The 27,450-nt window shown below is 44.7% G+C and overlaps 1 protein-coding gene across 2 annotated transcripts in view; it reads left to right on the top strand.

Moving 5' to 3' along the window:
• Positions 1 to 13,206: 13,206 nt before the first annotated feature.
• LOC139281055 (eukaryotic peptide chain release factor GTP-binding subunit ERF3A) overlaps positions 13,207 to 27,450 on the top strand; it is a 61,984-nt gene continuing 47,740 nt past the window's right edge. The window contains exons 1-2 of one of the 2 annotated variants that reach the window (XM_070900953.1): positions 13,207 to 13,257; positions 15,874 to 15,943. In XM_070900953.1, the coding sequence (XP_070757054.1) occupies positions 13,222 to 13,257; positions 15,874 to 15,943 (106 nt within the window). In that variant the 5' untranslated portion in view covers positions 13,207 to 13,221. The other variant, XM_070900952.1, reaches the window with a different exon arrangement.

Raw genomic sequence — 27,450 nt, 5'->3', positions numbered from 1 at the left:
TTTTAATTATAATGTTTTAATGGTCCCAGTAAATGTTCTTTGGTGGTACTTTGCAGTAAATATGTCAGCATAACTTTCTATATATGCACACTATCAATAAATTTGCTGTGTTTAAAAAATTAAAAAAAATGGTATTGAAGGCCACAATTTACAATATATCAGAAGAAAATGAACAAGCATCAAATATGGTTTATTAGAAAAAAGCACATTCATCCCATGATCAGGCACATGTGAAATGCCCGTCATACTCATGCCAATAATTTGGTGCATTTCTCTCCAGAATAAAGCACTACTGGCTGGGTATTGCTGCATATCCACAGGTAAAGTATTCCAGGCAACTCTGGATTGTGTTCCACACTGGTTCAAGGTGCTAGTTTGTCCTGGAATGAAAAAAGCAACTGCAATGTATGCAGCTCTGCTCTGTGATTAATGCCACCAGTTTATCTTTGGAGGGAAGCAGACCTAAAGTGGCATATCTCTGTGCAGCAACAAAATTGAAGTTATTTTAATTTATCTTTTAAAAGTTATCTTTTAAACCAGGTAATATATTTATTCAATTATTTTCAGAGATAATGGGTGACAAAATTCTGCACTTCCCCTTTAATTGTACACATACGACCTAATGACTTACTTTTATGCAGTCCCCAAGTGAACAAATGGATCTGCACAAGAATCTAATGCACTGCAAAGTTCATTAAATTGTCTGAAGCAAATTTTTGATACACGGTTTATAGTGGTTCAACCAAGAACTTTAAGACAGCAAAGTGCTCAACTTTAACTTGTTGCAAATGGGATAAAAATTCCTCTACACACTGTGTACACTTTAAATGAATTTCTTTAGGATTTCCTCTGTGATATAGAAACATCGAAAATAGGTGCAGGAGTAGGCCATTCGGCCCTTCGAACCTGCACCGCCATTCAATAAGATCATGGTTGATCATTCACCTCGGTACCCCTTTCCTGCTTTCTCTCCATACCCCTTGATCCCTTTAGCCATAAGGGCCATATCTAATTCCATCTTGAATATATTTAACAAACTGGCATCAACAACTCTCTGTGGCAGAGAATTCCACAAGTTAACAACTCCTGAGTGAAGAAGTTTCTCCTCATCTCAGTCCTCAATGGCTTATCTGTTATCCTTAGACTGTGACCCCTGGTTCTGGACTTCCCCAACATCGGGAACATTCTTCCTGTATCTAACCTGACCAGTCCCGTCAGAATTTTGTGTTTTTATGAGATCCCCTCCCATTCATCTAAACTCCAGTGAATACAGGCCCAGTCGATCCAGTCTCTCCTCGTATGTCAGTCCTGCCATCCCAGGAATCAGTCTGGTGAACCTTCGCTGCACTCCCTCAATAGCAAAAATGTCCTTCCTCAGATTAGGAGACCAAAACTGTACACAATACTCCAGGTGAGGCCTCAAGGCCCTGTACAACTGCAGTAAGACCTCCCTGCTCCTATACTCAAATCCCCTAGTTATGAAGGCCAACATGCCATTTGCCTTTTTCACTGCCTGCTGCACCTGCATACCAACCTTCAATGATTGATGTACCATAACACCCAGATTTCGTTGCACCTCCCCTTTTCCTAATCTGCCGCCATTCAGATAATATTCTGCCTTCATGTTTTTGCAACCAAAGTGGATAACCACACATTTATCCACATTATACTGCATCTGCCATGCATTTGCCCATTCACCTAACCTGTCCAAGTCACCCTGCAGCCTCTTAGCATCCTCCTCACAGCTCACACCGCCACCTAGCTTAGTATCATCTGCAAACTTGGAGATATTACACTCAATTTCTTCATCTAAATCATTGATGTATATTGTAAGTATCTGGGGTCCTAGCACTGAGCCATGCGGCACCCCACTAGTCACTGCCTGCCGTTCTGAAAAGGACTCTCTGCTTCCTGTCTGCCAACCAGTTCTCTATCCCTGTCAATACATTACCCCCAATACCATGTGCTTTAATTTTGCACACCAATCTCTTGTGTGGGACCTTGTCAAAAGCCTTTTGAAAGTCCAAATACACCACATCCACTGGTTCTCCCTTGTCAACTCTACTAGTTACATCCTCAAAAAATTCCAGGAGGTTTGTCAAGCATGATTTCCCTTTCATAAATCCATGCTGACTTGGACCGATCCTGTCACTGCTTTCCAAATGAGCTGCTATTTCATCTTTAATCATTGATTCCAACATTTTCCCCACTACTGATGTCAGGCTTAACCGGTCTATAATTTCCGGTTTTCTCTCTCCCTCCTTTTTTTTTTTTAAATGGTGTTACATTAGCTACCCTCCAGTCCATCGGAACTGATCCAGAGTTGATAGACTGTTGGAAAATGATCACCAATGCATCCACTATTTCTAGGGCCACTTCCTTAAGTACTCTGGGATGCATCCCAATCAGGCCCTGGGGATTTATCGACCTTCAATCCCATCAATTTCCCCAACACAATTTCCTGACTCATAAGGATTTCCTTCATGTCCTCCTTCTCGCTCGACCCTCGGTCCCCTTGTATTCCCAGAAGGTTATTTGTGTCTTCCTTCGTGAAGACAGAACCAAAGTATTTGTTCAATTGGTCTGCCATTTCTTTGTTCTCCATTATAAATGCACCTGATTCTGACTACAAGGGACCCACGTTTGTCTTCACTCATCTTTTTCTCTGCTAAAGCTTCTATAGATATTTGAAATCAGTTTTTATGTTCCCAGCAAGCTTCCTCTCGTACTCTATATATTTTCCTCCTCCTAATTAAACCCTTTGTCCTCCTACTGAATTCTAAATTTCTCCCAGTCCTCAGGTTTGCTGCTTTTTCTATCCAATGTATATGCCTCTTCCTTGAATTTAACACTATCCCTAATTTCCCTTGTGAGCCATGGTTGAGCCACTTTCCCTGTTTTATTTTTACTCCAGACAGGGATGTACAATTGCTGAAGTTCATCCATGTGATCTTTAAATGTTTGCCATTGCCTATCCACCGTGAACGCTTTAAGTATCATTTGCCAGTCTATTCTAGTTAATTAACGTCTCCTCCCATCGAAGTTACCTTTCCTTAAGTTCAGGATCCTAGTCTCTGAATTAACTGTCACTCACCATCTCAATAAACAATTCTACCATATTATGGTCACTCTTCCCAAAGGAGCCTCGCACAACAAGATTGCTATTTAGTCCTTCTTGCATATCATTATTACATGGTTAGTAGAAATATTGAACAGGGGACATCTTAACATATGCTTTTGTGATGTTATGAGACATAGCATAGAAACATAGAAAATAGATGCAGGAGGCCATTCGGCCCTTCGAGCCTGTACTGCCATTCAATGAGTTCATGACTGAACATGCAACTTCAGTAACCCATTCCTGCTTTCTCGCCATACCCCTTAATCCCCCTCGTCGTAAGTACTACATCTAACTCCTTTTTTGAATATACTTAGTGAATTGGCCTCAACAACTTTCTGTGGTAGAGAATTCCACTCTCTGGGTGAAGAAGTTTCTCCTCATCTCGGTCCTAAATGGCTTTCCCCTTATCCTTAGACTGTGACCCCTGGTTCTGGACTTCCCCAACATTGGGAACGTTCTTCCTGCATCTAACCTGCCTAAACCCGTCAGAATTTTAAATGTTTCTCTGAGATTCCCTCTCATTCTTCTGAAACACAAGCCCAGTTGATCCAGTCTTTCTTGATATGTCAGTCCCGCGATCCCAGGAATCAGTCTGGTGAACCTTCGCTGCACTCCCTCAATAGCAAGAATGTTCTTCCTCAAGTTAGAAGACCAAAACTGTACACAATACTCCAGGTGTGGCCTCACCAAGGCCCTGTACAACTGCAGTAACACCTCCCTGCCCCTGTACTCAAATCCCCTCACTATGAAGGCCAACATGCCATTTGCTTTCTTAACCACCTGCTGTAGCTGCATGCCAACCTTCAATGACTGATGTACCATCACACCCAGGTCTCATTGCCCCTCCCCTTTTCCTAATCTATCACCATTTAGATAGTAGTCTGTCTCTGTTTTTACCTCCAAAGTGGATAACCTCACATTTATCTACATTATACTTCATCTGCCATGCATTTGCCCACTCACCTAACCTATCCAAGACACTCTGCAGCCTCAGCATTCTCCTCGCAGCTCACACTGCCACCCAACTTCGTGTCATCTGCAAATTTGGAGATACTACATTTAATCCCCTCATCCAAATCATTAATGTACAATGTAAACAGCTGGGGCCCCAGCACAGAACCTTGCGGTACCCCACTCGTCACTGCCTGCCATTGTGAAAAGTACCCATTTACTCCTACGCTTTGCTTCCTGTCTGCCAACCAGTTCTCAATCCATGTCAGCACACTACCCCCAATCCCATGTGCTTTAACTTTGCACATTAATCTCTTGTGTGGGACCTTGTCGAAAGCCTTCTGAAAGTCCAAATACACCACATCAACTGGTTCTCCCTTGTCTACTCTACTGGAAACATCCTCAAAAAATTCCAGTAGATTTGTCAATCATGATTTCCCTTTCACAAATCCATGCTGACTTGGACCTATCATGTCATCTCTTTCTAAATGCGCTATGACATCCTTAATGATTGATTCCAGCATTTTACCCACTACTGATGTCAGGCTGACCAGTCGATAATTCCCTGCTTTCTCTCTCCCTTTTTTTAAAAAGTGGGGTTACATTGGCTACCCTCCACTCCATAGGAACTGATCCAGAGTCTACAGAATGTTGGAAAATGACTATCAATGCATCCGCTATTTCCTTAAGTACTCTGGGATGCAGACCATCAGGCCCTGGGGATTTATCGGCCTTCAATCACATCAATTTCTTCAACACAATTTCCCGACTACGAAGGATTTCCCTCAGTTCCTCCTTCTTACTAGACCCTCTGACCCCTTTTATATCCGGAAGGTTGTTTGTGTCCTCCTTAGTGAATACCGAACCAAAGTACTTGTTCGATTGGTCTGCCATTTCTTTGTTCCCAGTTATGACTTCCCCTAATTGACTGCAGGGGACCTACGTTTGTCTTTACTAACCTGTTTCTCATTACATACCTATAGAAGCTTTTGCAGTCCATTTTAATGTTCCCTGCAAGCTTCCTCTCATACTCTATTTTCCCTTCCCTAATCAAACCCTTTGTCCTCCTCTGCTGAGTTCTAAATTTCTCCCAGTCCCTGGGTTCGCTGCTATTTCTGGCCAATTTGTCTGCCACTTCCTTGGCTTTAATACTATCCCTGATTTCCCTTGATAGCCACGGTTGAACCACCTTCCCTGTTTTATTTTTATGCCAGACAGGGATGTACAATTGTTGTAGTTCATCCATGCGGTCTCTAAATGTCTGCCATTGCGCATCCACTATCAACCCCTTAAGTATCATTTGCCAATCTATACTAGCCAATTCATGCCTCATCCCTTCAAAGTTACCCTTCTTTAAGTTCTGGACCATGGTCTCTGAATGAACTGTTTCATTCTCCATCCTAATGTAGAATTCCACCATATTATGGTCACTCTTCCCCAAGGGGCCTCGCACAATGAGGTTGCTAATTAATCCTAGCAACTAAAGGAATTCTTACACTGTAGTATTGAAGTGCAAGTCTAATCCTAAAATATAAAAAGAACCTATTGATGTTTATGACGTACCTCCTATAACTGATTCTATTGGATTGAATCCTAGAAATTTACAGCACAGGAGGCTATCATGTCTGCCGGCTGACAAAGCTGTCCAGCCTAATCCCACTTTCCAGCTCTTGGTCTGTAGCCTTGTAGGTTAGGGCAAATCAAGTGCATCACCAAGTACTTTTTACATGCTATGAGGATTTCTGCCTCTACCACCCTTTCATGCAGTGAGTACCGAACCCCCACCACGCTCTGGGTGAAAAAATTTATTTTCAAATCCCCTCTAAATGTGCTACATTAAATCTATGCCCCCTGGTTATTGACCCCTCTGCTAAGGGAAATAAGTCCTTCATATCCACGCTATCTATGCCCCCCATAATTTTATACGCCTCATTTAGGTGTCTCCTCTGTGCCAAAGAAAACAACCCCAGCTTATCCAATCTTTCCTCCATAGCTAAAATTCTCCAACCTCATATCTCCTCTCTCCGCTCTCTTGTGCAATCACGTTTCCTGTAATGTTGTGACCAGAACTGCATGCAGTACTCTAACTGTGGCCAAACGAGTGTTTGACACAGTTCAAGCATAACCTCCCTGCTCTTATTCTATGCTTCGACTAATAAAGACAAATATACCATATGCCTTCTTAACCACCTTATCTACCTGTCCTGCTACCTTCAGGGATCTGTGGACATTCACTGAGGTCCCTTTGCTCCTCTGCACTTCAGTGTCCTACCATTTATTGGGTATTCCCTTGCCTTGTTAGCCCTCCCCAAATGCATTACCTCGCACTTCTCCAGATTGAATTCAATTTGCCACTGTTCTGCCCACCTTACCCAGTCCATTGATATTTTCCTGCAGTCTATCGCTTTCTTTATGATCAACCACACAGCCAATTTTTGTATAATCTGCAAACTTCTAAATCATACCACCTACATTCAAGTATATATGTCATTGATATATACCACAGAAAGCAAGGGACATAGTACTGAGCCCTGTGGAACCCCACTGGAAACAGCCTTCCAGTCACACAAACGCCCATCGACCATTACCCGATCTTAATCGATAAGGGATTAAGGGGTTATGGGGAGCGGGCAGGGAAGTAGACCTGAGTCCATTATTGGATCAGCCATGATCATATTAAATGGCGGAGCAGGCTCGAGGGGCTGTATGGCCTAGTTCTATTTCTTATGTTCCCTTTGCTTCCTGCCTCTGAGCCAATTTTGGATCCAATTTGTCACTTTGCCTTGTGTCATGTCCTGACACACTACTATAAATTCACACAAGGCATATTCTGCAGACAAGGTCACTCCATGACCTGAACCTTTTATTAACAGGACCAAGAAGTGATGATCCTGCGTGGGACCTCCCTTTATATACCTGGATGACCAGGTGAGGAGTGTCTCTCTCAAGTTCACCCCCTGTTGTCAAGGTGTGCATTTCTTCGGTGTCTACAGTATGCAGTGTTGTTATGAAGGTTACAGTTACGTGAAGGTTACATACATGACATCACCACTTCCCCCCCCCCCCCCCTCATTCAGGCAGTTGACGCGCTCTCGTGGAGCGCCGCAGTTGGAGCTCTGGTTGTTGACCCTTGGCATGCTTCTCTGTCACCGGTGGTGATTCTGGCTTGTCCGGGCTGGCCGCAGGGACTGTGCATGCTGCTGAATGTTCTTGTTGCTCGTTCACTGGTGGTGGTGTGGGCAACATCTCATGATCTTCCTCAGTGTCCATGCTGAACCTTTTTTTTTACTTGGTCCAGATGCTTGCGACATATCTGTCCATTGTTAAGTCTGATCACATAGAAACATAGAAAATAGGTGCAGGAGTAGGCCATTCGGCCCTTCTAGCCTGCACCGCCATTCAATGAGTTCATGGCTGAACATGCAACTTCAGTACCCCATTCCTGCTTTCTCACCATACCCCTTGATTCCCCTAGTAGTAAGGACTTCATCTAACTCCTTTTTGAATATATTTAGTGAATTGGCCTCAACAACTTTCTGTGGTAGAGAATTCCACAGGTTCACCACTCTCTGGGTGAAGAAATTCCTCCTCATCTCGGTCCTAAATGGCTTCCCCCTTATCCTTAGACTGTGTCCCCTGGTTCTGGACTTCCCCAACATTGGGAACATTCTTCCTGCATCTAACCTGTCTAACCCCGTCAGAATTTTAAACGTTTCTATGAGGTCCCCTCTCATTCTTCTGAACTCCAGTGAATACAAGCCCAGTTGATCCAGTCTTTCTTGATAGGTCAGTCCCGCCATCCCAGGAATCAGTCTGGTGAACCTTCGCTGCACTCCCTCAATAGCAAGAATGTCCTTCCTCAGGTTAGGAGACCAAAACTGTACACAATACTCCAGGTGTGGCCTCACCAAGGCCCTGTACAATTGTAGCAACACCTCCCTGCCCTTGTACTCAAATCCCCTCGCTATGAAGGCCAACATGCCATTTGCTTTCTTAACCGCCTGCTGTACCTGCATGCCAACCTTCAATGACTGATGTACCATGACACCCAGGTCTCTTTGCACCTCCCCTTTTCCTAATCTGACTCTATTCCCCTCTTTGCCAATTACAGCCACTTGGGGCCCAAAGCGTGCTTAAGAACAAATACAGGGTCATCGATTTCTATATATCTCCCCTTTGAATTATGGTCATGGCACTCATTTTGCTTGCCCTCAACAATGTCTGACAGGACAGGATGAATGAGGGACAGCCGACTTTTAAGTGTACATTTCATGTCGTTCCGCGGGCGGGACTCCCGTGAGCGAATGCGGTCGGGACCTATAGGCCAGCAGGAGGCACGATAGGCGACATTGAAGGGAGGGTCCTTGAATCCGGAGCATGCCCTGTTTTATGATTTGGACCGCACGTTCCGCCTGGCCATTGTAAGCCGGCTTGAACGGTGCCGTCCTGACATGTTTGATGTCATTACCCGACATGAAATCCCAGAATTCATAGCTCGTGAAACACTGGCCGTTGTCGCTAACCAGGATGTCCGGCAAGCCGTGGGTCGCAAAAACCGCATGCAGACTCTCCACAGTGGTGGATGTCGTGCATGAATTCAATATGATGCACTCGATCCATTTCGAGTATGCATCGACAACAATGAGTTACATTTTTCCCATGAATGGGCCCGTGTAGTCTACGTGAATACATGACCATGGCCTGGTGGGCCAGGGCCACGGGTTGAGTGGGGCCTCCCTGGGGGCATTGCCCAGCTGGGCACACGTCGTACACCTGCGAACTTAATGTTCCAGGTCTGAGTCAATTCCTGGCCACCATACATGTGACCGGGCAATGGCCTTCATTGGCACGATGCCTGGGTGCTCGTTGTGGAGTTCCCTGATGAATGCTTCCCTTCCCTTCTGGGGCATGACTACCCGGCTGCCCCATAGTAGGCAGTCGGCTTGGATGGAGAGCTCATTCATCCGTCTGTGAAACGGTCTGACCTCCTCGGGGCATGCTTCGTGTGCGGGCGCCCAATCCCCAGTCAGGACACATTTCTTAATCAAGGATCGGAGGGGATCTCTGTTGGTCCAGATTTTGAAAAGGCGGGCTGTGATGGGGGAGCCTGCACTGTCAAAGGCTTCAACAGCCATGACCATTTCAGTGCTTTGCTCTGCTGCCCCCTCAGTGGTGGCCAGTGGAAGCCTGCTGAGCGCGCCAGCGCAATTTTCGGTGCCTGGCCAGTGTCGTGTGGTGTAGTCATACGCAGCTATTGTGAGAGCCCATCGCTGTATGCGAGCTGACGCATTGGCATTAACAGCTTTGCTGTCTGACAACAGGGATGTTATTAATGGCTTGTGGTCTGTTTCTAACTCGAACCTTCTGCCAAAAAGGTACTGGTGCATCTTTTTCACCCTGTAGACACATGCGAGTGCTTCCTTTTCAACCATCCCCGTTCTGCTTGGGAGAGCGACCTGGAGGCATAAGCCACAGGTTGGAGTTGGCCCTCATCATTACTCTGCTGCAACACGTACCCAACCCCATCGGATGATGCATCACATGTCAAAAACAATTTCTTACCGGGGTTGTACAGAGTCAACAGCTTATTAGAACAAAGCAGGTTCCACGCCCAATTGAAAGCCCGTTCCTGACAGTCCCCCCAAAACCAATCGCAACCCTTATGCAGGAGCACATGTAGCGGCTCCAACAATGTGCTTAAGTTCGGCAGGAAGTTCCCGAGATAGTTCAAGAGTCCCAGAAATGGACGCAACTCCGACATGTTGCCGGGCCTGGGCGCACGACGAATCGCCTCCGTTCTGGATTCGGTAGGCCGTATCCCGTCTGCGGCAACCCTCCTGCCCAAAAACTCGACACTTGGGGCCAAAAACACACACTTGGATTTCTTTAGTCGCAGGCCTACCTGGCCCAGTCGGCGTAGCATCTCCTCAAAGTTGTGAAGGTGTTCTTCGGTGTCTCGACCCGTGATAAGGATGTCGTCCTGAAATACGATTGTTCCAGGGATGGATTTGAGCAGGCTTTCCATGTTCCTTTGGAAGATAGCGGCCGCTGATCGAATGCCAAACGGACACCTATTGTAGATAAACAGCCCCTTGTGCGTGGTGATGGTGGTCAGTAGCTTGAATTCTTCGGCCAGTTCCTGGGTCATGTAGGCTGAAGTTCTTGGTGAACAGCTTGCCGCCTGCCAGCATGGCAAAAAGATCCTCCGCTCTCGGAAGCGGGTATTGGTCTTGTAGTGACACTCGGTTGATAGTGGCCTTGTAGTCGCCACAGATCCTGACCGAGCCATCCGTTTTTAGGACAGGGATGATGGGGCTTGTCCAGTCGCTGAATTCAACGGGCTAAATTATGCCCTCTCTTAGCAACCTGTCCAACTCGCACTCAATTTTCTCCCGCATCACATATGGCACAGCTCTGGCTTTGTGGTGCACTGGTCTGGCGTCCGGGGTGATGCGTATTACTGCTTTGGTACCTTTTGAAAGTCTCGACACCAGGTTGAAATAGTGACTCAAATTTCTATAGGACCTGTGAACATGAACTTCGCTCCACAGATGAAATGGCATGCACATCCCCCCACCCACCCCACCATTTCCAGTTCATCTCGGCTAGCCAGCAACTCCCCAAAAGCACGGGACCATTTCCCGGGACAATCCAGAGTGGCAGCCGGTTCTCTGATCCATTGTGTGACCACCAACATTGCACTGCCTAGCACTGGGATGATCTCTTTGGTGTACGTCCGTAATTGCGTGTCAATGCGTTCTAGTTTGGGTCTGCTAGTGGCCATATTGTTGGACACTCATAAGTGACTGGCTGGCCCGTGTCCAGCTCCATGTGTACCGGGATGCCGTTTAATAGGTCTTTCATCATCATAGGTGGCGTTTTGGTATATGAGCTATGGATGTTTGCCACATGAACCCGCTGAACTTCAGCGTCCATTGCTTTGTCCCAAGCATCAACCTGCCTTGCAGACCCCTCTTCTGGTTCATCTGCCTCGTAAATTAGTCTCGCTGCGGGCTTCTTGCACATTCTGGCTAAATGTCCACTGAAGTTACAATTTCTACAGATAAATTGTTGAAACCTACAGGTTTTTGCAGCATGTCTGCCCCCGCACCTCCAGCATGAGCTGAGATCATTGTGAACAAAAGGGCTGTTACCAGGCATTCCTCTCTGTCTTTTCGATTACACTTGAGCACTCTGTTAATGGGTGTCAATGGCCCATCCTGGGACGCATTGTCCACCGTGATGGCGTCAATGTCCGTTCAACATGCCATTGTCTCTGTTGAGGACCCACTCTAGAGTCTGTTGCTGCCTGGGTGGTGTCAAATTGCCCTTGCCTGCCTGTGGGGTTCTGAGTCGCGTTTACAATGTTAACTCCCTGATCCATCACCACGTTAGAAGCAATGTTGCACGCGTATATTATCTTGGTTTCCTCCTCCCCCGCCATGAAGGTCTGAGCCATCAACGCCGCCGCTTCCAAGGTCAAGTCCTTGGTCTCAATTAGCTTTCTGAAAATCCCGGCATGACCAATGCCCTCAATAAAGAAATCCCTTAACATCTTCCACCTGCAGGCGTCTGTGAACTTAGAGGCTGGCCAAGCGCCGAAGGTCCGCAACGAAGTCCGGTATGCTCTGTCCTTCCCGACATCTGTGTACAGAATCGGTGTCTGGCCATGTGTATACTGCTCACCGATCAGTTTGCTGAGCTCTTCAAAGGTTTTGTCTGCCGGCTTCTTGGGTGCGAGCAGGTCTTTCATCAGTGCGTATGTCTTAGGTCCACAGCTGGTCAGTAGATGCGCCCTTCGCTTATCAGCCGCTGCATCTCCCAGCCAGTCCTTCGTGACAAAGCTCTGCTGGAGCCTCAACGAAATCGTCCCAGTCCTCACCAACACAGTACCCTTCCTCTTGTGCCTTCGGTGGCCATTCTCGTGAGTCGTTGATTCCCGGTTCTCGTCACCAAATGTAATGTCCTTACACACTACTATAAATTCACAAGAGGCACATTCTGCAGACAAGGTCACCCCATGACCTGAACTTTTATTCACAGGACCAAGAAGTGATGACCTTGCGTGGGATCTCCCTTTATATACCTGGATGACCGGGTGAGGAGTGTCTCCCACAAGTTCACCCCCTGTGGTTAAGGTGTGCATTTCTTAGGTGTACACAGTATGCAGTGTTATGAAGGTTACAGTTACATGAAGGTTACATACATGACACCTTGGATCCCATGGGCTTTTACTTTTGTGACCAGTCTGCCATGTGGAGCCTAGCTAAAATCCATATACACCACATCAAATGCACTACCCTCATCAACCCTCCTTGTTCCCTCCTCAAAAAAATTCAATCAAGTTAGTCAGGCACAACCTTCCCTTGACAAATCCATGCTGATTGTCCTTGAGTAATCCGTCTTTCGAAATGAGGATTTATCCTGTCCCTCGGAATTTTTTCCAATAATTTTCCCACCAGTGAGACTAGGCTGATTGGTCTGTAATTACTTGGTCTATCCCTTTCTCCCTTTTTAAAACTACGGTCCAATTTCTTTTTGAAATATATTCATGTAAAATGTTATTTTGATATTTTAAAGAATGTATATTATGGGTTGCGATTACCTACCGACATAATATTATGTTGCAGGAATAGTATTCGATGTATTTGAGACATTTCAACAATTTAGATTAAAAGTGCTTCAAATCTGAATAGTTGCAGTCTATGTTTAAAAGGACATGCGTGTAATTAGCGGTGAGCCCAGTGAAGTTCCAGGTTTGTTGCAACGGACAATTCTGCAAACCAGGCCCGGAGAATCCTGTAAAGCCAGCTTGGCCTTCTCGATTATAACTAGTCGAGGTCAGTTGCCGCTCCGCCCGACTATATGGCTATTAAAGCCTTGTATTGCGTTATTTCTAGCCAATTGCCTCTTCCTCCTCTTGTTCCTCCTCCCCCCGCCCCCCCGCGCCGCCCGAGAAAAGCGCTGACTCTCCAAACTCTGGGAAACCGCACGACAGTTAAGCGCTTGAGGTCACGCATCCGGGCGAATCGGGCCGTCTTGCTGCGCGCGCCCGCGCGCTTGTGGTCAATGTAGTCCGCCGGGCGCGCGGCACGGGTGGAGCGCCCTGCCGGAGAAACTACAATACCCTACCCGGGTGCCCAGCGCACATGCGCAGAAGCCACCGTTTATCTCCAGTCTATCACGTAAGTGTACGTCAGCCCTTTCGGGATATACACGCGGACCGAGCGGGGCTGAGGCAACTCTGGGCTTGCTGCCGGCGGAGTCTCGGGCCTTGCTCTCTGGCCGCCTTTTCCGACACACAACTACGGAGGAGAGAGAGAGCGAGAGAGAGGGGGGAGAAAAAAAACACAAGACACGTTATTTTTAAATCCAATAACATTCTTACTGCGGCCATGGATTCGAAAGACGTGGCGGATTACGCCCCTGATTCCTGGGAGCTGGCGGCCGACACGGATGTCGAGGCCCAGATGAACTCTTCTTTCTCTAAGCTCAATGTGAACGCCAAGCCGTTCGTCCCCAATGTCCACGCAGCAGAATTCGTCCCCTCCTTCCTAAGGAGCTCGGACGAGCCCGGTGAGACGCCAGAAGGTAATGGAATATATTTAAAAGGAAGAGACAGGGCGCTGGGTGGGAAGTGTGCGCGGCGGCGGGGCTCTTCGAAGCCTTTGTTCGGTTGCCCGTAGCGGCGGGGCTGTGGCATAGGGTTGGTGGATTGAATGGCTCCGAAGAGGAAGGCAGCTGCTGGTGTGACCACCCTCCCATCGTTTGTCCCAAGGTACAACCGTAATGGGCGGACACAGCTCGGGTAATTGTGCCTAGCTGAGAAGAGGAGGAGGTAAAAATTTGCCTTTTTTAAAGGCCGGTTTGCACTCCGTGTCGACTTTAAACATCAGTGTTTTCAACGCAAATTATGGTTTTATAACTCCACAATCCAATACGCGCGCGTACATATTTCTTGCGCAATGTTCCATATGGTAGAGGGGAAATTTGTGTTACATCTGCGGTGGCTTCAGGCCCGAACGTGGAAACCGGCCTCGGTCGGAATAGATAGGTTATTTGCACTTCATTCGGTTGTGAAATTTCTGTTCAGCGCATGAAATAAAAATGCGCGACACTTAACCCAACATTCAAGGCTGCAGCGCATATTTTAGCGTTTTATTCAGCGCTAAAGTGTTGCATTACAACAAAACTTGCAGAAACCCGCGTAGTTTATTTTCGCTTATGACTTCATTTATTTATTGTAAACGGTGCCTGTAGGTTTAAAGTGGAAAAATCTATGACCAGCACTTGTGAAATAATGGCATAACTTTGCAAATCCAATTGTAACCACTTTTCAGAAACCTTTGGATTGTTTAACTTAAATTGACATGGGATGGAATTATTGGGGTTTTGAGTCTATATTGTACAATATGCATTCACCAAGCTAAATTACATTCTGTCCTGTCAATGAGAAGTGCACATGGATTTATTGGATGGTATGTATTTGTTGTACTTGTTATAACAATTGTCGTGGTCAGTCAGATTTATAGCAATTAAAACTGCAATGCGATAGTCCAGAGCTCAATCTAAAGGCTCTCTAGGGTTTTGTATTGAATATGTAACACTATTTCTTTTGAACACCTGAGTGAAGAGTTTCTTATCACCTCTGGCCAAATAGGGTGGGTTGGAAGTTACTTTCAGCTCTTGGTTCTAAGATGATTGCTCGGAGTTGCACAGCGATGTCCTGGGGATTAAATCCCTGTGACTGTGTACAGGTGTGTTGTGATGGCCACTGGGAACTGGATTGAGGCCGCTAGCATTCCTTTCAGGTAGGACCCATAAGCACCGGTCCGAGTTCCAAAGATAATCCAGCCCAGTTTCTTCACTGCTTGCATGTGACGTACACAATATAATTGAAACTTGGATTTGCAATTTCAAAGTGGTTTTTACTCTCCATAGCTGGCGTTACTGCAATAATTTCACAGGCTCGACTGGTGGAATGGCCTCCTGTGCTGTAACCATTCTATGATTCTAATTTCATGGAGAAGTTATTGCTACTGTATTTTCTGATAGGATAGCACCTCCATCAACCAATTGTTAAACTAGAGCTGCCTTAAACTTTTTTTGACGAGTGGCCGTGATACGTGCCTGCAATTAAGATCGCACATTCATTTGTCCTGTCCTGTCCTGTGACTTGGATTCAGGTTTTTAACCAAAGTTGGCCCTTTTTTTAGCCATCCTTCCCCACTTGTACACTAAACAAGTCCTAAACTTGTACCAGTTTCAAAATAAACAAGCCAGAAATTATTAATAGCTGTGGCATGGTGGTGTGGCAAGATGCAAGTTGCTACCGATGATTTTCCACACAGTTAAACATTCTTAACTGGCGGACCATGCGATCCTTTTGGACAGAAGGGCTAATTGCGTTGAACCACACGGTCATAAGTCCTGGCAGCCAGCTGCAAAGTTACACCAGAAGCTTGCAAATAGCTCTCCATGCCATTCTGTTGGCCAGAAAACATGTTGTATTTGTAATGTTCCTTGCAAAGAGAAAAATCAAATTGGAAAAAACTCACCTTTCCCTTGTAGTCAATTATGTTTTGAATAGGATGATTTTTTTCTCCCCTTTTGACTTTAGTTCTCAGTTCCCTGTGCATCTCATCATCCAAGATCTTTGCAGGTGAAATAACTCTTGTACAAAGACTTTACCAAGCAAAGAGGCATGGATAAATGTTGAATTTTTACCCATAGACATCGATTTATTAAAATGTTGCCTTTAGAGAACCTGCTCTGTGGTATTAGTTTCCTGTTTATTTCAGCCAGCAGAAACAATTGGCACCCTTACAGCGGCTGGTAACAATCTCTCCAAAGCAGTTAGTGACTTTTCAGGTAAGTGAAAAACTTCCACTTTCCATATTTTACAGAGTCAAACGTTTCGAAGAATGATTGTAATTGAACTGGTGGTGGAAACTAAATATTGAAAGAATATTCTGTCTGATAAATAATCTGGAGCCCAGATTACTTGATTTCAGTCACCTGGCAACTGGACTTGCAAGACACAGGATCTCAAAACTGCTCCCTAAATTTGCAAGTGAACTGGATGGCTTCTGCTGTGAAATTTTGTAGGTAGAGTGTCAGTGGAATAGATCTACACTGACATTTGAATGCTATTCCTTAGCTGGACAGCAGAAGTATTTCAGCAATGCACAGGCCATGCCAGTTTTCACCATTATTTGGCTGTGACTACCAGTATTCACCATATTGATGTACAAGATCTAGTAGTTCTTCAGGCTCAGATTTGAACTCTGGGGTCCTATATTTCTATGGCACCTTTAACATAGTTAAGTATCCCTAGATGCTTCATAAGGGGACAGGATCAGACAACAAACAGAAGTTAGACAAAGAGATGGATAACCTGCTCAATATGAGAAGTCTCTGCAGAACTTACAACGGTAGGGAGAGCTGGAACGAAGCAGTGGAGGTTTGACCACCAGCACAGCGGATGAAATGGGGAGAGGACACAGGGGAATCTGGTGTTTGGTCTGGAAATAATGCAGGGTTCGGAGAGCTGGGAGGTACGGTGACATAAGGCTATGAAGTCATTTAGAAGTGAGGTTGAAAGTTTCTTTTCCAGGTAATGCCAGCTTTATTTATTGTGGCAGTTGTATTTAAATATCTTCATTAGTAATCTATTCCAGAACCTGTTTATGCATCATCACCAGCAGCAGGTGCATCTCCTCCCATGGTGTTTTGTGTATAGATAATCTGTGCTTTGTGTTTGCACACCAGTTTGACTATCTTTTGAAAGCAGTTCCTGGAGGGCAGCAAGTGGAGGTTGTTGAAGACAGAGTTCACAGCCAAGATCAATTTGGTTCAGCAGGACAGTAGTAGAACTTTAGATGTTAATTTGTGCAGTGTGGAGCTCCCTGTGCCATCGAGGTGTGTGTTGGAAGAGTCAATCTGAGGGTAAGAAAAAGCATGGGCAAGTCTTTGAGGAGCAGTAGGAAGTAGTGGTGGAGGTAGGAAATATTAGATGTTGGAACAAATTATCCTGATGGACTGGATCTGTGGTTTGTACCTCCGCTTGGGATCAAACTGCTGGAATGGGGATGGGATTGGAGACTTATGGTGCAAAGTTTCTACAGGAAGCAGTCGGAATGACTTGGTTGGACTGGAGAAAGTTCTGGCTCATTTGCGACTTGATGTCAGACAAGTAGGCAGCATAGCTGCTGCTGTTTGAGGCCAACTCTGACTGACTTAAAATCTGGCATCTGGCAAAGATTTTAAATTCTAAAAACGTAGTTTGCCCAGAACAGTAGGTGGATTTTCATCGGCAAAAAAACATACATTTACCATCCAAACTTTTTCAGTCATTGCAGAAAAAGTAAGATGTGTATAGGTACTATTAGAGTTGTTTGAAAAAGCAGCGGTCTGGTTTTACTTAAAAAATGAATTGTTGGTACCTGTATATGCAATTGCTAATCAAAAATCAGAAGTGTAAAATTAAGGTACATTTATGTAACACAAATGTTCTAACGAAGCACTAATGGTGCTAATTTGCAGACTTCATCTGTTAGCTTTGCCTTCAAATTTACGTAGAAGGAAAACATCCAAATTTGTATAGAAGGAAAACCTATCCAAGTTAGTATAAACCTATTATTGCTGGTATGATGAGCTAGGGAAATTAGTGATCATCAGGAACTAGAAAACTGCTATTGAGCAGCTGCTATGAATTTATGAAAACAGCCAGTGCAGAATGACCAATCACAACCTCGGAATAGGGGAAGAAAAACAACCATTGATGCTCCAAGTTAATCAGTATTTTATACCAACAATTTGTCGCCTTTAGTAAAACGTCCCAAGGTGCTTCACAGGAGCGTTATCGAACAAAATTTGATGCAGCCATATAAGGAGATATTAGGGCAGATGACTAAAAGCTTGGTCAGAAGTAGGTTTTAAGGAGTGTCTTAAATGAGGAAAGAAAGGTGGAGAGGTTTAGGAAAGGAATTCAGAGCTTAGGGCCTTGGCAGCTGAAGGCATAGGCGCCAATGGTGGAGTGATTAAAATTGGGTATGCGCAAGAGGCTAGAATTGGAGGGCTGCAGATATCGCTGAGCGTTGCAGGGCTGGAAGCGGTTACAGGGCTATGTCTCTTTGGACCTCCACTGCTAGCTTTTCACCATTTAGAAAGTACTCTGATTTATTATTTTTAGATCCATAGTGGATGACCTCACACTTGCCTATTTTGAAATCCATTTGTCACAGTTTTGCGCATTCACTTAATCTATTAATATCTTTGTAATTTTATGCTTCCATCTACACTGCTTCCAATCTCCTAACCAGGTCAATAATTTGCCCTAATTTCCATGAGTTTCAAATTTAGTCAAGTTTCTTGTGAGGGACTTGCTCAGATACCTTCTGGAAGACCATAATATATAAAACGTCCATCGACATTCCGCTGTCCACGACTTTAGTCACCTCTTCAAAAATTTCAATCAGGTTCGTCAGGCATGAACTACCCTTTTTACAAATCTGTGCTGGCTCTCTGATCTGCAAAATTTCACGGTGTTCAATTTCACGACATGTCGCTGTTAGGCTAACTAGTGTAATACCCTGGTTTCCCGCGCTCTCCTTTTCTTAAATAGCGGGGTGACGTGCAGCTTTCCAATCTAAAGGATCGGATCATTATCAAACAATTTATCACAGAAGCATGATCAAACAAAATTTGACACCAAGCTACGTAAGAAGATAGTGGGACAAACAGATGACCAAAAGCTTGGTCAAAGAGGGAGGTTTAAAGAAGCGTTTTTAACACTGTTTAAGTGCACTCCGTTTAAATTGGGAATTTGGATAGAGTGGGAATTCAGAGCAAAGGGTGAAGGATGTGCTATCTTTTGCCTCCAATACTTGTCGTGGTTTGTGTTACAGGCAAATATTTAATTTAATCTGCCTACAATTTAAACTAGATCTAGTAATTTGTTAAAACTAAACTATAAACTAAGTTAATTAAATACATAAACTTGAATTAAACAAATAAAACAAGGTTATGTAGGGATGGCAATGCAAATGGTTTGCTGCAACTTGGGAGTTTGTGGAGAGCATCGTGATCCCGGCGACCAGTCTGTAGTGAGTGTCTGCATCTCGAACTTCAGCTCAGAATTGTTGAGCTGGAGTCCAAGGTGCAGACATTGCTGGGCATCAGGGAGGGGGAAGAGTTGTCTGGATACTTCGATCCAGGAGGCAGTCACACCCCTTAGCTTGGGTAGTGGTATAGGACTGGTTAGTGGCCAGGGACAGGAGGGTGAATGGACCTCTGGTGCTGTGCTGGAGGGACCCTGGCCTTTGTCCTTATCCAACAGATACAAGGTTCTGGCTGCCTGTGGATGAGGGCAAAGCCTGCAGGGTGGATTTGCATGAGGCCATTCAAATGGGGAGAGTGAAAGGGAATGTTGTAGTGGTCGTGGACCGTATAGTGACTGGGATAAATACTGTTCTCTGCAGTCGCAACCGGGAGTTCTGAAGGGTCAAGGATATCGTCGAGCAGCTGGAGAAGAATTTGGAGTTTTTCCAGTCCACGGAGGAACCAACGATATAGGTACTGCTGAGAGTTTGAGTTGTTCGGGTCCAACTTAAATCTCAACGGTAATAATCTCTGGATTGTTACCTGTGCCATGTGCAAATTGGCATAGGGACAAGCAAATCAGAGTTAAAAGCGTGGCTCAGAGTGGTGTGGAATGAAGGGGTTTCGATTCATGGGGCACTGGCACCAATACTGGTTAAAAAGGGAGCTGTTCCATTGGGACGGGCTCCACTTACACCGGGCTGAGACAGCTCTGGCTGTAGATTTGGCTTTAAACTAAAAGGGTGGGGGTCAGGTGAGGAGAAATTTTTGAAATCTTAAACAATGAAGCAGTGCAGTGATTTGGGTAAAGATAAGCAGACGGTGACCGGAAGGGACAGAGGGTTTAATGGTGCATCTGTGAATAAAGTTGGGGAATAATGGTAAAAAGTTTAAAAAAAATTAAAGGTGCTTTATTTGATTGCATGAAGCATTCGTAACAAGATAGATTAATTAGTGGCACAAATCAAGAAAAGTGCGTTTGATCTAATAGCCATTGTAGAGACATGGCTGTGAGGTGACCATAGTTGAGAATTAAATATTTCAGGGTACTTGACATTTCAAAATGACAGGCAGAATGGAAAAAGGGTTGGAGGGAGCCCTGATAAAGGATAACGTAATGACATACGTGAGAAAGGATATTGGCTTGGAAGATCAGGAAGTAGAATCAGTGAGTACAGAGAAGAAATAACAAAGGGCATAAAATATTGGTGGGTGTAGTTTATAGGCCCCTTAACAGGAGCTATACCATTGGACAGAGTATTGATCAATAAATAATAGGCGTTTATAACAAAGGTAATGCAATAATCGTGGGGACTTTAATCTTCTAGACTAGGCAAATCAAATTGGCAATGGTAGTCTGGAGAATGAAGTCATGGAATGCATTCGAGGTGGTAATCTCAGTAAAGGATCCTCTGGGGAAGAGTGATTATAATATAAAATTTTGCATTGAGTTTGAGGAATGAGTTGGGTAAGGTAGATGGGGCAATTGGATTAAAAGCTATGATGGTAGATAAGCAGTGGCAAACAATTAAAGAAAGATCAGAAAAATCTCAACTAATATAGAATTCCATTGAGTAATAAAAATTCCATGGCAAAAGTGATTGTTCGAGCAAACCGGATGCCTTACTAGGTTTTTTCTGTAGCCATAGAGAGAGAGAGCACAATGTACACTGCCCTAACCCGATGTATTAATGTTCATTAAAGCTACTGTTTTGTTTTGTTCATTGTTTTCCACTCCCTGTAATGCCTTCCGTTAGGGAATAAGTTAGTGTAGCTTGAGGATAGGCTTGCGGAACACGCGAAAGTTCTATTCCCATTGCACCTTCGTGCCTAATTACATAACCTCCATTCATGGGCGCAACTTAAGTTGAACTTCCAAGATTTTACAAAAAAATATGACTTGGATTCAAATGAATTACATGGTAGATTGTGCATTGTTTAGATTATCAAGTCCTGCAATAAAACACTTAACACTTGGCGACATAGCGTAAGCTTCCATATGTACGCTGATGCCACCCACCTCTAGCTATCTGTCTTGACCCCATCTGCTTCTCTGTTGTCTGACATCCAGTCTTGGATAAAGAGCAGTTTCCTTATGTTGAAAGTGAGAACTGAAGCCATTGTCTTCGCCTCCCACCCACAAACTCCGTGCACTTGTTGCAACACCATCCCTCTTCCCAGCCTTTGTCTCCAATTATTCACAGCCTCAGCTTCCTATTCAACGCTGACACTGACCAGTATCCTTTCCGATCATACCTCTCATCCGTGCTTTTGTTACCTTCAGACTTGACTATTCCAATACTTTGCATATTCCAATACATATGTATCAGCTGTGGCTCAGTGGGTAACACTCGCCTGTGAGTCAGAAGGTTGTGGGTTCAAATTCCACTCCAGGGACTTGAGCACAAAAATCTAGGTGGACAGTCCGGTGCAGTACTGAGGGAGCGCTGCACTGTCGGAGATGCCGTCTTTCGGATCTCAAGTGGACGTAAAAGATCCCATGGCATTATTCAAAGAAGAGTCGGGGAGTTATCCCCGGTGTCCTGACCAATATTTATCCCTCTGTCAACATAACAAACATATTATCTGATCATTATCACATTGCTGTTTGTGGGAGCTTGCTATGTGCAGTTTGACTGCTGTGTTTCGTACATTACAACAGTGACTACACTCCAAAAATATTTCATTGGCTGTAAAGTGCTTTGAGACGTCCGGTGGTCATGAATAAATGCGAGTCTTTTACTTTCCTAGCTGGTCTCATCCACTCTCGGTAGACTTCTGTTCATGCAAAACTCTGCTGCCTGTATCCTATCTCACACCAAGGCCCTCTTGCCTATAAATCCCTGTTCTTACTGACCTATAATGGTTTCCGGTCTCCAATGGCTACAAATTCAAATTCTTGGTCTTTCTCTTTGCTATCTCTGTAACTTCCGACACCCTTTCTCCCCCTCTAACTCTGGCCTTTTGTGCATGCTCTTCTTCCCTTGACTCCGCCATTAGAAACCATGGGCCCAAGTTTCCACACGATAAAAAACGGGCGCCCCTCCGAGCTGGGCGCCCGTTTTTCGCGCCAAAAACGGCGCCGTAAAAAAAACGCGCGATTCTGGAGCGCTTTGCGGCGCCCAGGGGGCGGAGCCTACACTCGTGCCGATTTTGTAAGTGGGAGGGGGTGGGTACTATTTAAATTAGTTTTTTTCCTGCCGGCAACGCTGCGCATTGGAGCGTTCGCACACGCGCAGTGTGAAGGAAACATTGGCACTCGGCCATTTTTGTAGTTCTTTGTAGCTGTTTAATTTTTGAACATTTTTTAATAAAAGCATATTGCCATCAGCACTGAGGCTTCTTGCAGCCTTCTCTCTGTCTCCTCCCCCCCCCCCCCCTCTCCCGCGGGAAGAACGGGCGCCTCAGGCTGACTGCAGCATTCTCCGTGCCTGAAGCACTTTCACACAGGTAGGAAGATGGTTTATTTAATCTTTTCTTTGCTTATAAATGTTTATTCAGGTTGGATTTATTTGTATAATATTTGTATAAGTATAAATAAGGATTTATTGTAGAATTTAATGACTTCCCTTCTTCCCCCCCCCCCCCCCCCCCCCACCTCATTCTGGACGCCTAATTTGTAACCTGCGCCTGATTTTTTAATGTGTAGAACAGGTTTTTTCAGTTCTACAAAAATCTTCACTTGCTCCATTCTAAGTTAGTTTGGAGTACGTTTTCACTGTGGAAACTTTGAAATCAGGCGTCAGTGGCCGGACACGCCCCGTTTTGAAGAAAAAATTCTGTTCCAAAGTAGAACTGTTCTACCTGACTAGAACTGCAGAAAAAAAAATGTGGAGAATTACGATTTCTAAGATACTCCGTTCTCCACCAGTTGCTCCTAAAAATCAGGCGCAAATCATGTGAAAACTTGGGCCCCATGTCTTCCGAAGCCAATGCCCAACACTCTGGAATTCCCTCCTAAACTCTTCTACATCTCCACCTTCCACTGTCCTTTAAAACCTCCCCTTATAACTCAGCTCTTACACTAAGCTTTTGGCCATCCATCCTAATATCTACTCCTTTGGCCTGGAGTCCATTTTGTCCGTTACACCCTGTGTAATGTCTCGGTGTTTTTTCTAAAGGTGGTATTTAAATTCAAGGTGGTATTTAAATTCAAGTTGCCATTGAATGGTAACCAAAGCCAATCCATTTTTATGACTTGACCTTGATGAAATTTGTTTTGAACAATGTGTTCTGTTAGTTATGTGAAAATAGCAAGGCAATTACATTTCCCTATCTGTGTATATATATTTTCTTTGCTGCTTTTAAGCTATCTTTTGCATTGATTATTGGCCAGGAGGGTGGATGGTCAGATGTGTGTTCCAAGAGACACTGAAATGTGTATAACAACATTAGGGATGATTAGGCATTGTCCCTTTTTTGTTTCATGTGGATGTGTCAAGCATCTGCCTCCTATCAGGCCAGTTCAGATGAGGAACTTGCTAGGTAGGAACCCTAAATGGAAGCCTATATCTGCCGCTTCGACCTTCGTCTACCCACATTTATAGATAGAAGTAGGTTTGAGATCCTGTAAAGGGATTTCAAGGAGCCAAGTTCGAGATTAAGAAGCGGGATCTCCAGCATAGTAATTCGCAATACTCCCAGTGTTATGCGCTGGAACAGATGGGGAGAGAAAGATTGGTTGTCAACGCGTGGGTGGAAGGTTGATGTAGAAGGGAGAGTTAGATTCCTTGGACCAATTTTGTGTTCCAGTAAGGCTATACAGACTGGAGGTAAGAGACAATATCAAGCTAGCTGAAAAGCCTTGGACAAATGTGTGGAAATTCAGTGGACTGGGAGAGCTATAAAAAGCAATCGAGTAATAAGTGCAAAAAGGAATATGGTGGGGAGGAATAAACGCAAGGAATATCAAAACTAATGGCAAAAGTTTTTATCAATACATTGAGTGGTAAAGTGGAATGTGGGCCTATAAATGAAGAATGCAGTTGAAGATTAATGGATAATCCATGTTTACAGTGGAGAAAGAGGAAATAATACAAGCCGCACAAGGAAACCTAAAAGTAAGTCATGGGAAGGAACTTGGCGTATTTTATATAAGGTCCAAAAAAGTAATGGAGAAAATAATGGGTCATAAGATGGACAAATCTCCAGGAGCTGATGGTTTCCAACTCCGGGTATTAAAAGAAATGGGTGAGAAAATTGTAGATATACGTGGATAGACTAGAGAAGCTGGGGTTATTCCCATTAGAGCAGAGATGGTTGAGAGGAGATTTGATAGAAGTGTGCAAAATCATGAGGGGTCTGGACAGACTAGATAGAGAGAAACTGTTCCCATTGGTGGAAGGGTCGAGAACCAGAGTACACAGATTTAAGGTGATTAATCAACGAACCAAAGGCGACATGAGGAAAAACATTTTCGCGTGGTTAGGATCTGGAATGCACTGCCTGAAAGGGTGGTGGATGCAGACTCAATCATGGCTTTCAAAAGAGGATTAGATAAGTACCCAAAGGAAAAAAAACTGTGCAGGGCTACGGGGAAAGGGTGGGCAAGTGGGACGAGCTGAAGTGCTCTTGCAGAGAACTGGCACGAGCTCGACAGGCCAAGTGTCGGCCTTCTGTGCTGTAACCATTCGATGCTGGGGATGTTGGCCTGATTGAGAACATTTGACTTTGGTGCGTCTGTCCTCTCAGGGGATTTGCAGGATCTTGCAGAGACATCGTTGGTATTTCTCCAGCGATTTGAGGTGTCTACTGTCCATGCCTCTGAGCCGTACAGGAGGTGGGTATCACTACAGCTCTGCAGACCATAAGCTTGGTGCCAGATTTGAGGGCCTGATCTTCGAACACACTCTTCCTCAGGCGGCCGAAGGCTGCACTGGAGGCGGTGTTGAACCTTGTTGTCGATGTCTTCCCTTGCTGATAATAGGCTCCCGAGGTATGGAAAGTGGTCCACGTTGTCCAGGGACGTGCCGTGGATCTTGATGACTGTGGGGCAGTGCTGTGTGGAGGGTCAGGTTGGTGGAGGTTCTTTGTTTTGCGGATGTTTAGTGTAAGGCCGATGCTTTCGTATGCCTGAGTGAAAATGTTGACGATGACTTGGGAGTTCAGCGTTGTCCGCGTACTGTAGTTCGACGATAGAGGATGGGACGGTTTTGGATCTGACCTGGAGGCGATGAAGGTTGAACAGGTTCCCACTGGTTCTATAGTTTAGTTCTACTCCAGCCGGGAGCTTGTTGAATGTGAGGTCGTGCCAAAGAGAGTGAATCGAGGTAATAACAGAGTTGGGATAAAGGGTATGTTCTTTGGCAGGATATGACAAGTGGTGCTCCCCAGGAATCTTGTGACCTCAGCATTTCACCATATTAATGACTTGAATGAAGGAATAGAGTTGTATATGCAAATTGTAGATGATGTAAGGTTAGGAGGTATGGTAAATTGTGTGGATGGGAGCAGGAAATTATAAAGGGACATATCGACTTGAGTGGGCCAAATTATGGCAGATGTAGTTCAATGTGTGAAGTGTAAGGTTCTTGACTTTTCATCTGAGACACAAATCTGGATATTTTCTTAAAGATGAGACACGAGTAACTGTGGAGGAGCAACAGAATTTTGGTGTCTATGTACACATCACTAAAAGTGAGTGCATAGGTATAAAAAGTAATCAAAAAGGGCTCATGGGAGTGTTGACTGTTACCTGAAAGGGGTTGGAGTTCAACAGTGATGCTTCAGTGGAACAGAGCCTTTGTTGCACTGGACCTCAAAAGATGTATTCTTGAAAAGGGTACATCTCAGATTTACAAGAATTATGCCAGAGCTTAAAGGGTTAAATGTTGCCTTGAGTTTAGGAGATTAAGGGGTGATGTAATTCAGATATTTAAAACAATTAAGGGATTCATGGGGTAGGTCCAAGAAATTATTTATTTTGTCTGAATCCAGAGCAAGAGGACATAATATTAGAGCTAGGCATTCAGGAGTTAAGTCGGGAAACATGTTTTCAAGCAAAGGATAATGGAAGTTTGGTACTTGCTGCTGGGTCAATAGAAATTTTAAAGACCAAGATCAACAGATTTTTGTTAGGTAAGTGTGTCAAAGGATATAGAACAAAGGCTGGTAAATGAAGTTGAGCTACAGATGAGCCATGATCTAATTGAATGGCAGAACAGACACACAGGGGCTAAATGTTCCTGTTCTATCCCGTACTTGTGTCGTGTCTTATGCTTGGAGCCTTGAATTCTTGTCAAGCTGATGTTTTTGCGGTTGAGGACGAGTTACGAAGAAGTTGAAGTATAGTAATTTCCTTATTTCCTACTCTTGAGTGTAAACTGATAATGTCAGCTGTGGCTCAGTGGGTAGCACACTCTCCTGAGTCAGAAGGTTGTGGGTTCAAGTCCCACTCCAGGGAGTTGAGCACATAAGCCTAGACTGATACTCAAGTGCAGTGCTGAGGGAGTGCTGCACTGTCTGAGGTGTCGTCTTTCGGATGAGACATTAAACCGAGGCCCCATCTGCCCTCTGGTGGACACACAAGATCCCATGGCACTATTTTGAAGAAGAGCATGGGAGTTATCCCTGGTGTCCTGGCCAATATTTATCCCTCAATCAACATCACTAAAACAGGTCGTCTGGTCATTACACATTGCTGTTGGTGTGAATTTTGCTGGTGCGAGTCCCACATTACAACGGTGACTACACTCCAAAAGTACTTCATTGGCTGTAAAGTGCTTTGAGACATCTGGTGGTCATGAAAGGCACTATGTAAATCCAAGTCCTTTTTAGAAATTACATTTAGTTCATTTTTTTTTCCCTGCTGATTTCTATCTGAAATGCTTCCAATTGGCATATTATGCATGTGGTATGGTGTGCCCGATGTCTGCTGTTATCAACAGTGATGTGTGGTAATTTTCACTTAAAATTACTATTACTCTCTTGGAAATAGTCAAATCTGCCTTGTAATTGAAAACTAGAAAATGTAAATATGGCCTGAATTAAATTGACCTGCAATAATTATCTCTCTTTTTGGGAAGTGGTTTGGTTTGCACATCCTAAATGATTTGGTTGGTAAAAAAAAACTAAAGACGAGGGATTGTTATGTAAAATCACAACTAGTGTTTTAGGGCCCAAGTTTCCACACGATAAAAAACGGGCGCCCCTCTGAGCTGGGCGCCTGTTTTTCGCGCCTAAAACGGTGCCTAAAAAAAACTCGCAATTCTGGAGCGTTCTGCAGCTCCTTGTCTGCCTGGCGCGGCGCCCAGGGGGGCAGGGCCTGCACTCGCGCC

Source organism: Pristiophorus japonicus, chromosome 15, assembly GCF_044704955.1.
Source record: "Pristiophorus japonicus isolate sPriJap1 chromosome 15, sPriJap1.hap1, whole genome shotgun sequence".
Taxonomy (NCBI): Eukaryota; Metazoa; Chordata; class Chondrichthyes; family Pristiophoridae; genus Pristiophorus; species Pristiophorus japonicus.
This window is presented reverse-complemented; position numbering and strand designations above follow the sequence as displayed.